The 13,366-nt window shown below is 41.0% G+C and overlaps 1 protein-coding gene across 7 annotated transcripts in view; it reads right to left on the bottom strand.

Moving 5' to 3' along the window:
* Window positions 1-13,366, bottom strand: part of LOC135095827 (uncharacterized) — a 54,306-nt gene that overhangs the window by 21,891 nt on the left and 19,049 nt on the right. For all 7 annotated transcript variants that reach the window (XR_010264511.1, XR_010264513.1, XR_010264514.1 and 4 more), the window contains one exon: window positions 2,364-2,472. Coding sequence is in view for 3 of the 7 variants with exons in the window: in XM_063996951.1 (XP_063853021.1) it covers window positions 2,364-2,472 (109 nt within the window). In the remaining 4 variants the exon portion in view is untranslated. The remainder of the gene's footprint in view (window positions 1-2,363; window positions 2,473-13,366) is intronic.

The following is a 13,366-nucleotide window of genomic DNA, read 5'->3' as shown; positions in this document are numbered from 1 at the left end:
GCTCAGCACACAAAGACGGGTCTCTGACATGGAAGCAGTAGTCATTCCAAGGAAAATCAGCAAAATATCTCCCCAGGTCCCCCTGACTAGCAGAGGCAAAATGCCAGGGGCACCTTCGCTTAGGGGGATCCTGAGGAGGGATTGGAACAATAGGACAAGATACAAAAATGAGATTATGATCGGAGGAGCCCAACGGAGAAGAAAGAGTGACAGCATAAGCAGAAGGATTAGAGGTCAGGAAAAGGTCAAGAATGTTGGGCGTATCTCCAAGACGGTCAGGAATACGAGTAGGGTGTTGCACCAATTGCTCTAGGTCTTGGAGGATAGCAAAGCTGTAAGCTAGTTCACCAGGATGGCCAGTGAAGGGAGAGGAAAGCCAAAGCTGGTGGTGAACATTGAAGTCTCCAAGAATGGAGATCTCTGCAAAAGGGAAGAGGGTCAGAATGTGCTCCACTTTGGAAGTTAAGTTGTCAAAGAATTTCTTATAGTCAGAGGAGTTAGGTGAGAGGTATACAGCACAGATAAATTTAGTTTGAGAATGACTCTGTAGTCGTAGCCAGATGGTGGAAAACTCGGAAGATTCAAGAGCATGGGCACGAGAGCAGGTTAAGTCATTGCGCACATAAACGCAGCATCCAGCTTTGGATCGAAAATGAGGATAGAGAAAGTAGGAGGGAACAGAAAAGGGGCTACTGTCATTTGCCTCAGACACCTGAGTTTCAGTGAGGAAAAGAAGATGAGGTTTAGAAGAGGAGAGGTGGTGTTCTACAGATTGAAAATTAGATTTTAGACCACAAATGTTGCAGAAGTTAATGAAGAAAAAGTTGAGGAGGGGTGTCATGACACTTAGGGTTGTAGACAGAAAGGCAGTCCGACCTGGGGACATTTATGGTTCCCTCCCCAGATGGGGACTCTGAGGCTTGTGTAGGAGTCGCCATAATAATTTTGAAATTTTTGAGTGAAGGGTGTTATTAAGTGCTTGTAGTTTTGTGTGGAGGAAGAGAGTTGTCTTTAGAGGGCAGGCTGTGACTGCCCCCTTGTGTTGTGAGACACAAAGGGAAACGTTCAGTGAGGTCACAGTTGGGTTTAATGATAAGTTCACAGCACCCCCTGAACAATGCTTTAGATCTCACTGGGAGTAATTATCGTTTCGGCAGGTGTCTACTGCCTCCTCCTACTAAGTACCAATCATCACTTTGTTTACATGTGTGAAGATGTCTGGGGTTTGATTTTAGAGCCTCTGTTGCCCAAGACTTTTTTTGGAGAAAAGGTGCGTCTTATGAGCTATCAAATATGGTAGCTATGTTTTGTTTTTAATGGCACATTTTTACTGTGTAGCTATTTGGTGTCTACTGTATGCAATATTTGTTCATTTATTTGTATGTCTATTTTTATACATGTTCTTGGTGGTATACTATATAATCCATATGTACAATGATGGTTAGTTGTGGTTTATTATGCGTGTTGCTGCGTATTTGTCTTGTTGGTTGGGTGGAGAAGTGGCCACATGGAGCTGGACTAGCAGGCCAGATGGCTGTTTGGATGGTTTGAGCACTGGGCAAGTGTGATGAGGGAAAGTGTAGGTAATGTATCTGATTGTTGGAGTAAGAGTTATATGATATGTTCTTTAGTGTCATATTATTACTTTTATACATGTACATGCTAGCATAAGAAACTGTATTGTGCTGCCAGGACCTACAGATGATTTGTGGAGGGTAGTGTGCATGGCCCTTGTGTTATTTAGTATCAATGACTATTTCTTTTATCCATGTAGATATAAGTTAGAATAGTGAACTGTATTATGTTGGCAGGACCTACAGGTGATTGGTGGAGGGTAATGAACATGGCTCTTATCATTTCTCACTAAACTCTTGGAGGTTACAACTTGAATGATATGTTTGGATTTATTGAATACACATTAAAATTGTGTGAAATATGTGACTCTAATATTACAAGCTTCAAGTCTGATGTTGAGGGTCCTTTCTTTATATCTTAATTTATGCTTTGACTTGGAATGCATACTGACTGTAATGATCTTCACAAGTTGAAATAAATGACATTACGACACTACGAGTTTAGTGTGAACCGTCTTATTAGCCCCTGGTGGAAAAGAACAGTAGTAATAAAGCAGTAGTAGTAAAACAGTAGGAATAGTAGTAGTAGTCTATCTATTTTAGCCCCATTAGCTCAAGATGGAAAGGGACAGTAACAGTAGTAGTAGTAGAAGTAGTAGTAGTGATGGTAGTAGTAGTAGTAGTAGTAGTAGTAGTAGTCTATATATCTATCCATCTTAACACTATCAGCCCCTGGTAGAAAAGGCAGACAGGTAAACAGTAATAGTGCCAAACAAACCAGCCAATCACCTCAGTGCATGCAGGCAAGTGATGTTCCCTGGACTGGCCTTGTGGTTCATATGGAGTATCTTGCCCAAGTTGGTGTAGGCTGAGAGCACCAGCAGGTAACGAAGCACACCTGTGGGGGAGTGGAACAGGCGAGTGAGTGAATGAAAGGCAAGAAAAGATGAGAAAAGCTTTAGCTAGTATTTTGAAATGCTTTGCTCTCCCACCACCAACCATGGCTGTTTTCCAAGGCAACAGCCAAGTTCTCAAGAGTGCTTCTCCTGCTAATAAAGTGTAAATGCTGTTAATTTGTCACTAGAACTATAAAAATATCCTTAAAAACTTAGTTTTACCTCAAATAGAGCATTTTGAAATTAGTAGAGGTGCGACACAGAAGTGTTTCAGAATACAGTCCTCAGTCTTAATAATTAAAAGTGTTGTGGTGAAAATTTACAATACAGTGGTACCTTGACTTACAAGTTTAATTCATTCTGTAACAAAGCTTGTAACTCAAGTAGACACCTGCTGAAACGATAATTACTCCCAGTGAGGTCTAATGCACTGTTCAGGGGGTGCTGTGAACTTATCATTAAACCCAACTGTGACCTCACTGAATGTTTCCCATTGTGTCTCACAACACAAGGGGGGCAGTCACAGCCTGCCCTCTACAGACAACTCTCTTCCTCCACACAAAACTACAAGCACCTAATAACACACACACCCTACACTCAAAAATTTCAAAATTATCATGGCGACTCCTACACCAGCCTCGGAGTCCCCATCTGTGGAGGGGACCATAAATGTCCCCAGGTTGGACTGCCTTTCTGTTGACGACCATAAGTGTCTTGACACCCTCCTCAACTTTTTCTTCATTAACTCTTGCAACATTCGCAGTCTAAGATCTAATTTTCAATCTGTAGAACACCACCTCTCCTCTTCTAAACCTCATCTTCTTTTCCTCACTGAAACTCAGGTGTCTGAGGCAACTGACAGTAGCCCCTTTTCTGTTCCCTCCTACTTTCTCTATCCTCATTTTCAATCCAAAGCTGGATGTTGCGTTTATGTGCACAATGACTTAACCTGCTCTCGTACCCACGCTCTTGAATCTTCCGAGTTTTCCACCATCTGGCTACAACTACAGAGTCACTCTCAAACAAAATTTTTCTGTGCTGTATACCTCTCACCTAACTCCTCTGATTGTAAGAAATTCTTTGACTACTTAACTTCCAAAGTGGAGCACATTTTGACCCTCTTCCCTTTTGCAGAGATCTCCATTCTTGGAGGCTTGAATGTTCACCACCAGCTTTGGCTTTCCTCTCCCTTCACTGACCATCCTGGTGAACTAGCCTTCAACTTTGCTATCCTCCAAGACCTAGAGCAATTGGTGGAACACCGTACTTGTATTCCTGACCGTCTTGGAGATACGCCCAACATTCTTGACCTTTTCCTGACCTCTAATCCTTCTGCTTATGCTGTCACTCTTTCTTCTCCGTTGAGCTCCTCCGATCACAATCTCATATCTGTATTTTGTCCTATTGCTCCAATCCCTCCTCAGGATCCCCCTAAGCGAAGGTGCCTCTGGTGTTTTGCCTCTGATAGTTGGGGGGACCTGAGGAGGTATTTTGCTGATTTTCCTTGGAATGACTGCTGCTTCCGTGTCAGAGACCCGTCTTTGTGTGCTGAATGCATAATGGAGTTGATAGTGTCTGGCATGGAGGCGTACATTCCTCACTCTTTTTCTGGACCTAAACCTTCCAAACCTTGGTTTAACACAACTTTTTCTTGTGCTATACATGATAGAGAGGTGGCCCACAAAAGGTATTTAAACCTTCCATCAACAGAATCTCATGCACTTTATATTTCTGCCCGGAACCATGCCAAGTCTGTTCTCCAACTAGCCAAAAACTCCTTCATTAACAGAAAGTGTCAAAACTTTTCAAGATCTAACTCCCCTCGTGACTTCTGGCATCTAGCCAAAAATATCTCCAATAACTTTGCTTCTTCTTCCTTCCCTCCTTTATTTCAACCAGATGGCACCACTGCTATCACATCTATTTCTAAAGCTGAACTCTTCGCTCAAACCTTTGTTAAAAACTCTACCTTGGACGATTCTGGGCTTGTTCCTCCCTCCCCTCCACCCTCTGACTACTTCATGCTACCTATTAAAATTCTTCGGAATCATGTTTTTCATGCCCTTGCTGGCCTAAACCCTCGGAAGGCTTATGGACCTGATAGGGTCCCTCCTATTGTTCTCCAAAACTGTGCCTCCGTGCTTACACCTTGCCTAGTCAAACTTCTTCCTATGACTTGAATTCTTTGAAGACGGAGGTTTCAAGACACTTATCCATCAATTTTTGACTACTGCTTTGACCCTTTAATGGGAGTGGCATTTCAATGGGCATTTTTTTTTAATGGATTTTTGTTGCCCTTGGCCAGTGTCCCTCCTACATAAAAAAAAAAAAAAAATCTCTTGCTTGACCTATGTGACCAAGAAAGAGAAAGACTGCAAAAAGAGCTGGAGCAAGGCAAACATCTGTCTGGCCACTGACATCTGGACATCAAGGCAGACGAAAGGCTTCATTACTGTGACAGCCCATTTCACATCCCAAAACTGGGTTCTTCGGTCTGCTGTCTTAGAAATTGTGTGCATGACAAAAATCCACACATCTCAGAACATTGCAGAAGCATTAAAACTCATCTGCAGCAAATGGAACATAATGGAAAAAATATGTTCTATTGTAACAGACAATGATGCCAACATGAATGCAGCAATCAATGAACTGAATGTGCGTCAACTACCATGCTTTGCACATACACTTAATCCTATTGTGCAGGATGCAATGAAGAATACTCCTGACATACAGAGAGTGAAAGAAAAATTAAAGAGAATAGTGACATTCTTCCACCACAGCATTAAAGCTCTGGATAAACTTATTCACCTGCAGCAACAACAAAGTCTCTCGGTCAAAAGATTGATACAAGATGTTGATACCAGGTGGAATTCAACATATTACATGATGGAAAGATATCTTGAACAGAGTGAACTTATCACCACCACTCTGTGCTTGCTTGGCAAGAGCGATGTCTCTGAATGAAGATGAGAATATGCTCCTTTACTGTGCTGTCAATGCACTGGAGCCCTTTGAAAAGGCTACCAAAGAAATGTCGATGGAAAAAGTAATTTTCCTCTCTAAAATCATACCAACTGTGAGAGGGATTCAAGACTATATAAATTCATACGACGACATGGAAACCCTAACCTATCTCTCTTAGTAGGGAATTACAGCTGCTGAGATTCTCCGCGGTAGAAAGAAAGTTCTTCCTGGCAGCATCCACCTTTTTAGATCTTAGATTTAAAAAGGTACCATTTGCCAATACATCAAATATAAAAACAGTGGAAAAGAGATTGACAGGTCTGATGTGTACAGAGGAGCCTAGTGTCAGCACATCAGCCAAGGTACCCGAACCCCACAACCACGTAAAAAGTCCCTGTGGAGTAGGTTTGACAGCAAAATTGAAAAGATGTCACATGTCATGACTCAGCCATCCACAGCCATCTGTACACTGAACTGCGGCGGTATGTTGAGGAGCCACACACAGGGAGAAATGACGATCCACTTGTATGGTGGAAGGAACATACCAGCCACTTTCCTAAACTACAGGAAATGGCAAAGAAATTTATGTGCACACCTGCATCATCTGTTCCATCAGAGCGATTGTTCTCCAAGGTAGGTGAATTGATTTCACACAGGTGTAGCAGCCTTAAGGAAAAGAACATCAATATGATTCTTTTCCTTAATAAGAATTTGTAAATATTACACTGAGTTTCTTCCCTTATAACTGGCCTTATTTGTCTTTCAACATTTTTCTGTTTCCAATGCATTGAAGGATTTCCTGTTTGTGATACTGTTTGTGATACTGCTACTTTATTTTTTCACTTTATCACTAGATCTGTGATATGGAAATTGTATTTCAAGGAATTACTATTTGTGATACTGGCTGTGATATGAAAACCATTACATTATATTTAGTTTATTATCATTAAACCTGTGATACGGAAATAATTATGTTATATTTAGTTCATTTCTAAACCTGTGACATGGATAATATTACCTTTTTTTCATTACAGAACACTCATTACAAAATCATATTATATATGTATTTCTATGTTTGATGATGGATATATCTATGTACATAAACAATACTGAATTGGAATTTACACTAATGTACATGTATTTCTTACCTATGGAATGTTTTATATAGACCTAATATAATTTCCTTGCTAAAGCATAACCCAGTGTATATTCTTTTTCATGTAACTGTTAGTAAAAAAAGATAAACATCAACATTCTTAAAAAAATGTTTCAATTATAATTCCTGATAGCCACACTTGTACTAATATATATTTTGTCCTATAGCAACATGAATAATGTGCATTGCATACTCTAAACAAAGTGTACCTAGAATATCACCAACTACAGATCTAACAAATTAATATTCATTATTCAATACATGACAAAAATAAATTTGTGAAATATAATGATAACACATTGGAAAGTAAAATATGAGGGTGAGATAACACTGTGGAGTGAGGCAACCAGTCACTGTGGACCCGAGCACTGACAGGAGAGCTTGGACCCAAATACAGGCAGGGATCCGTGAGCTGGCTAGGACCCAAGTACTAGCAGGGATCCGCAAGTGGCCTAGTACCTGATTACTAGCCGGGATACAATTACCGCTGGGATCCGAGTACTGGCAGGGATCCGTGAGCAGGCTGGACTCGAGTACTGCCAGGACACTAGTACTGTGGGGATCCCTCTCTCTCACTAGTTTCCTTGTGCGCTGCAGGTACTTGGATCCGGACCCGAATCCCACAGATCCATCAAGCTGAAGTACTTGGATCCATGTATCCTAAAATGTTGGATTCTGCCCAGCACTAATCTGAAGCTTACTCATAACTCAAAGAAAAAATCACCCAAGTGATGGCTCGTATCTTAAAAAAATTCATAAGTTGGGGCAGTCATACGTCATGGTACAGCATCACTGTATAATTTAACTTATGAAATCTTGGTCTTAATAAAGTTTAAAGTTTACAGCACAACTATAAACTCAGGAGGGTAGTATACACTCCAGTAACCCTAATCAACTTTATGTGCAGTTTCCACCCAACCCATTTTCTTATATTTTTATGTAAGTGGGGCACTGGCAAAGGACAACGAGAGAGAGAGAGAGAGAGAGAGAGAGAGAGAGAGAGAGAGAGAGAGAGAGAGAGAGAGAGAGAGAGAGAGAGAGAGAGAGAGAGAGAGAGAGAGAGAGAGAGAGAGAGAGCTAAGTGGTATGCCTTGGAGGAAGGTATGGGAGTAGTTTCATATGGCATATCCAAAAACCTACATTTTGATTAGAAAATCGGGGCATTTGCTATGGTCTGAGTTGCTGGTGATTGCTGGCTATTTTAATGTAGGGTCAGTCAACACTCCCCCATTTCTCTAAAGAAGCTCATTCTAAAACTGCCTCTCATGATACATCTTGATGTACTTACTGTACTTAAATGCTACAAAACACTGATCCTAAGTGTCTGTGCTAACGAGATCTGGTGATGCACATTCTACAGAACAGTTATTATAAGATAAATACTTGCAGCTAGGATCTCAGTGTTTTCACATTTATTTCTAGTCTCCTGCTACATATTTACTTTGAAACATTTTCCACTGGTTTCTACAGGAACTGATGTTTTATCTGGCAATTCCCCAAAAGAGTTGAGCAAGCATTATTTGTGTTGACAGGATATTGTGATGGCTGAAATCATGCGAAGATGAAAGGACTTGCTGATATCAGACACACTGACTGCTCCAAAACACCTAGCAAAACTGAGGCAGGAGATATGAGTTTGCAGTGCTGTTGTAAAATCCCAGTCTATACATGTGTTGTGGCTGATTGCACGAACATATCAGGAAAGAAGAACCAAGGTGTGAAAGGATGAGTTGTATTTCCAAAAAAAGAGTGGTAACTCAGGGAAGACAGGATGTAAACAGATGAACAGCAACTCAGGAAAGATGTTGGTAGACATGATGTCAACAAACAATCTTCATCAGTGTCCTGCTAAGATTTGGCATCAAAACATGGTTGTTTCTTTTATATGTGGCAGGATTTATATACTGGTATGTTAACTGTATAACTTGAATGGATAAAAGTAAGGTCACGTAGAGAGGAAAAAAGCAGTACAGTAATCCCTATCGACTATCGTGGGTGACAAGTTCCAAAACCACCCCGCAATCAGTGAAAATCCGCACACTCTTATAAACCTTTTATACACTCTTAAATGCTTTTAAACTCAAACTTACTTTCCGACACACCTTCATGTATTAAAATAAATAAATTCAGTACACTCACCTGTAAAGATACTACAACTTGATGATGATGATGATAAGCTGTACTGTACTGAACAATGTAGGTGATGACGATTTATATAAGATTAGGGCTGACAGTCTGACACACAGAAAGCGCAAGGCAAGGGTTTGTTTGTGTTTTGGAAAACTGATCGTCCCACACATTGCCTATCCATAATTTTACACTATCTTTTTCCATCCATCCTTTTTCATGAAAACGTACAAAAGCACCCGGTGGGAATTTTATTTCAGGTATAGTTTTGCACTAAAGAAAGTATTTTATTCATTGTACTGGTGTACCACCATCTCAGTTTTCTGGTGCTCACTGACCTGACCTTAACTTCATCACAGATGGTTTGGTAGTTTGGGTGTTGTCTTATATCACTGTTATCAGCTAAAAACCACTAAATTCAAACTGAAATTTGGGTGTCGTCATACCTAAAAGTTGTCTTATCCGCCGAAATATACGGTAAGTTGAATGAAGGTCATTGAGCTACATCTCTATGAATTATAACAGAATACTGTTATGAATGTGTATATGTAGCAGCACTACAGGTGAGCACATGACCATGCTGTGTGTTTATGAAGTAGCCTCATATGAGTACATGTGTGAGTACACATGAGTATGTGTGGGTGATTTAACAAGCAGCATGGTATTGGTCGTTGTTCAGAGCCTGGTGCCATTATCTAGTGCTAATGGAAAGAGAGTTGATATAATACTGTTGGTTGATCTCTTGAGACCCTGGGGTCATGTGTATGTGTGTGAGGGTTAGCTAACCATGGAATAATAGAATAACACTATGTAACATGACTTTTGACAAGCAAGTGTTATTTTCCAACTCTTTTCATTACAAAACAATAGAAAATGTTCATTATTCCTGTCAAACTTTGCTTTTGTGGCTTTCAGAATGATTTTTTGCCCCAAAATAGCTAAATCTCACAATTTTTATTTTTTTGGGGATGAAAAAAAATAAATGACAAAACTTATTTTAAATCTTCTGAAACTAATTTTTAGGATTAAAATTAAGTTTTTCTTGATTTGAATGAATGCAACAAATCACTTTTACATATGAGTCCCTAAATGTAGTCTCCCATCATGTTTTTCATTGAAGGATCCTGATATCTCTGATCAAAGTTCATTTTATCTTGGTGGAAGCACTCCCCTTGTTCCTCTGAATGTTCCCATATTCTCCTTGAAGTTGTTGAGGTGAGCATCTATGATATGGATCTTCAAGGACATTCTGCAGCCCATCTCATCATAGCTATTCACTAGCTTCAATCAGTTCCATATAGTTATCAGCCTTGTTGTTGCCAAGAAAGCCCTGTACTACAGCAATGAAACACTCGCAAGTTTTTTTCTCTTTTTCTGTAAGCTTCTGTAGAAATTCTGAGCACTCCATAATTTTCCTTACCTGTGATACAATAAAGATCCAGCTTTCACCTTTGCCTCTGAAAGTTTAGGAAAGAAGTCTTGAAGATGTTTGAAGGCAGCAGACTCCTTGTCAAGAGCTGTAACAAACTGTTTCATGAGATACAGTTTGATGTGTAGTGGAGGAAAAAAAACCTTTTGAGGATTCACCAATGGCTCATGTTTGATATTGTGCCCCACTGTACTGTCAGTCCTTGGAGGCCAGTGCTTTCTCTGGTAATGTGCTGCTCAGTCTTTACTGTCCCATAGGCAAAGAAAACAGGGATTCTTAGTAAAATCTCCTCGCAGCCCCATCAAGAAAGCCATCTTGTCTCCAGTAACATCCCAGCTATACTTGTTGTGGTTCAAAGTTTCCAGAAGCTTTACACTGCTGTAGTCCTCCTTGAGATGCACAGAATGAACAAGAGGCAGAGATGGATACTTGTTTCCGTTGTGAAGAAGTACAGTTTTCAGGCTTTTGGAGAAGCTGTCAATGAAGTCTCTATTCATCTGCATTGCAAGCAATTCTAATAGCATCAAACAAGCCTAATACATAATTCCAGTAGCATAGCCTGTCCTCCTTTGCAAAGAAGCTGGAGAAATGTTTGTGATATTTTCTTTGGTTTTGGCACATTATCATCAAGTAAATCCCATTCCTTCAGCCTTGAAATTAAAAGCCCATCATTTGACTTTTGTCAAACCAAGTCATTGAGGTCTCTTTGGTTTGGGTAGTAATTCAACTACAACTGTATCTGTGATGTCACAGTCTTCCTCTGTTTAGCTCATCTTCAGACTTGCTGCTTTCTTCTGGTAACTAACTTCTTCCTGGAGAAGCTGGTACAGGAAGATCAGCACTGCGTGGTATGCAATGGAAGATAGAATGTCTGGACAAAAAACAGAGAAGCTGGTACAAGAAGATCAGCACTGTGTGGTATGCAATGGAAGACAGAATGTCTGGACAGAAAACAACAGGTGCATTTTTCCCAGATTGGCATTTGGAAGGATCCACCATACAGAAAAAGCAGTCAGTTGAGTGATCAGTAGATTCTTGCCATATTCTAGAATAGCAAATTTCATGGTTCTGTTTTCCCCTCTATACCATTCTGTAAAAGAACAACAGTACGAGTATCTGTTAAACTTATTCTATTTGTATTCTTCATTCTTAATTGGATTTTACTCTTGAAAAACTAACAGCTATTTTACCTTCTAGCATTCTCTTAAAATGCTCACAAGTAAAATAAGGTGCCCAGGTCTTGTCTTGGTCTCCAACTGGCACAGCAAAATATACTTTGTAAGCTTCACACATTTTTTCAGATGCTGTCAAAGAGAACTTTGCTCTTGTCTTGATGAATTGACCACATATGTAGCAGAATGCATCAGGAGAATGACTGCAGCCTCTTGATGCCATTTCACCTCTTGTAATGTGTCTTCTCTGGCACCCAAAGCAGAACTGATTGGTGGTCAGCAAGCCCCTACTTTTATATTGTGAAGTAGTACTCTAGAATATTCTTAGTCTTTCTAGAATGTGTTCCAGAATGTTCTCAATCTTTCTTGAATATTCTTGAATATTATGAATCATTCTAGAAAATTCTTGATACTTCTACTGTATTCTAGAAAGTTCTAGAATATTCTGGAAATGTTTACATTGAATAGAATGTTCTAGAAACTTCTAAGTGTCTGATAGAACATTCTGGAAGATTTGAGATTTCTGAAATATAAGCAAATTCTTCTAAATATGATAAATTTCTTGCTAGATATCGTCAGTTCAAGAATGATCTTATTAAAAAATCTTTAGAACACTTTTTATTCTTTATTTCATTGTTTCAACTTATTTGCAACATTTCAAATGCAAATAGATAAGGAAGTGAAATTTTGCATAGGTCTTTACCTGACATGAAAACCAATAGTAACCTATACTATAATGAAATAAGGCAAAAATGTAAATTCATTGTTCTAACCACAAAATAGAAATAACTAGAAAATTATGGTTTGGGGCCAAGGACAAGACAAAATTTTGTTAAACTGCATGTGTAATCGTTATACGGTACTGCTTAATTGCAGTTCTGTGAGTGTGAGTGCACATATAGTATAAGTAGCAATTATCCTTACCAATATTGGTAATCCATATGACATGTACTTGTATATCTTGCAAGCTAGAATAGGTGTAGGTAAGTGTCAGCTGGCAGAGGTTAGGATATAGGAGGCAGGTTGTCAGGCACCCTGTAGTACTGAGAGAGAGAGAGAGAGAGAGAGAGAGAGAGAGAGAGAGAGAGAGAGAGAGAGAGAGAGAGAGAGAGAGAGAGAGAGAGAGAGAGAGAGAGAGAGAGAGAGAGAGAGAGAGAGAGAGAGAGGTTCAGTGTTGGGCCCGATCCTGTGGAACATATACATCGATGACCTCCTGCGGCAAATCCCGACTCTGCTTGCATACGCCGACGACTGCAATCTCTCCCGCTCCTACTGCCGCTCCGACAGTCAACGAGCCGTTAGAGAGCTAAATAGGCAGCTCAGGCTGGTGATGGAGTGGGGAGAGGCGTGGCAAGTCAGCTTCGCTCCAGAAAAGATGCAGGCCATGGTCATCTCACGGTCCCCAGCTGCCTCCCCAGCCGTCTCAGGCTGTCTGATTTTTGGAGGCCAGACACTCCTCCAGGAACACGTCAAGTTGCTGGGAGTGACAGTGGACTGTGGCCTGCGCTTTGACCGCCATGTTGCTGCTGTTGCCCACCAGGTCTCCCAGCGAGTCTCTGCACTGCGTCGGATGTCAGGAAACCTCGACTCCCGGGGCATCCTCACACTGTACAAGGCTCAGATACGGCCTTGTATGGAGTACAGTGCCTTGTCCTGGATGTCGAGTACCCCCACCCACTTGCAGAGACTGGATGCTGTGCAACGCCGTGCCCTGCGCTTGGTGGGGATGGACGGACAGCAGCAGCAGCAGCAGCAGCAGCAGGAGGAGCAGACCGGAGTCACGTCGCTGGAGCATCGGCGGGACGTGTCGGCGCTGGTGGTCCAGCACAAGGCCCGGGTTCTGGAGGTCCCTCATCTCAGCTCGATAAGGCTCCCACCACGAGCTGTCCAGAGGGAGTCCAGGACCACCACCTCCAATGACATGCTGGTGCAAGTGCCTCGATCTTACTCGAGGCAGCACCAGCGCTCTTACACAGCTAGAACCTCCAGACTGTGGAATGTGTTTACGGCAGCCACGAGTGATACACAGACAATGACACTCCAGCAGG

The sequence above is a fragment of the Scylla paramamosain genome, unplaced genomic scaffold (assembly GCF_035594125.1).
Source record: "Scylla paramamosain isolate STU-SP2022 unplaced genomic scaffold, ASM3559412v1 Contig1, whole genome shotgun sequence".
NCBI classification, from domain to species: domain Eukaryota; kingdom Metazoa; phylum Arthropoda; class Malacostraca; order Decapoda; family Portunidae; genus Scylla; species Scylla paramamosain.
The sequence above is the reverse complement of the archived record's forward strand: the minus strand, read 5'-3'. Positions and strand labels throughout refer to the sequence as shown.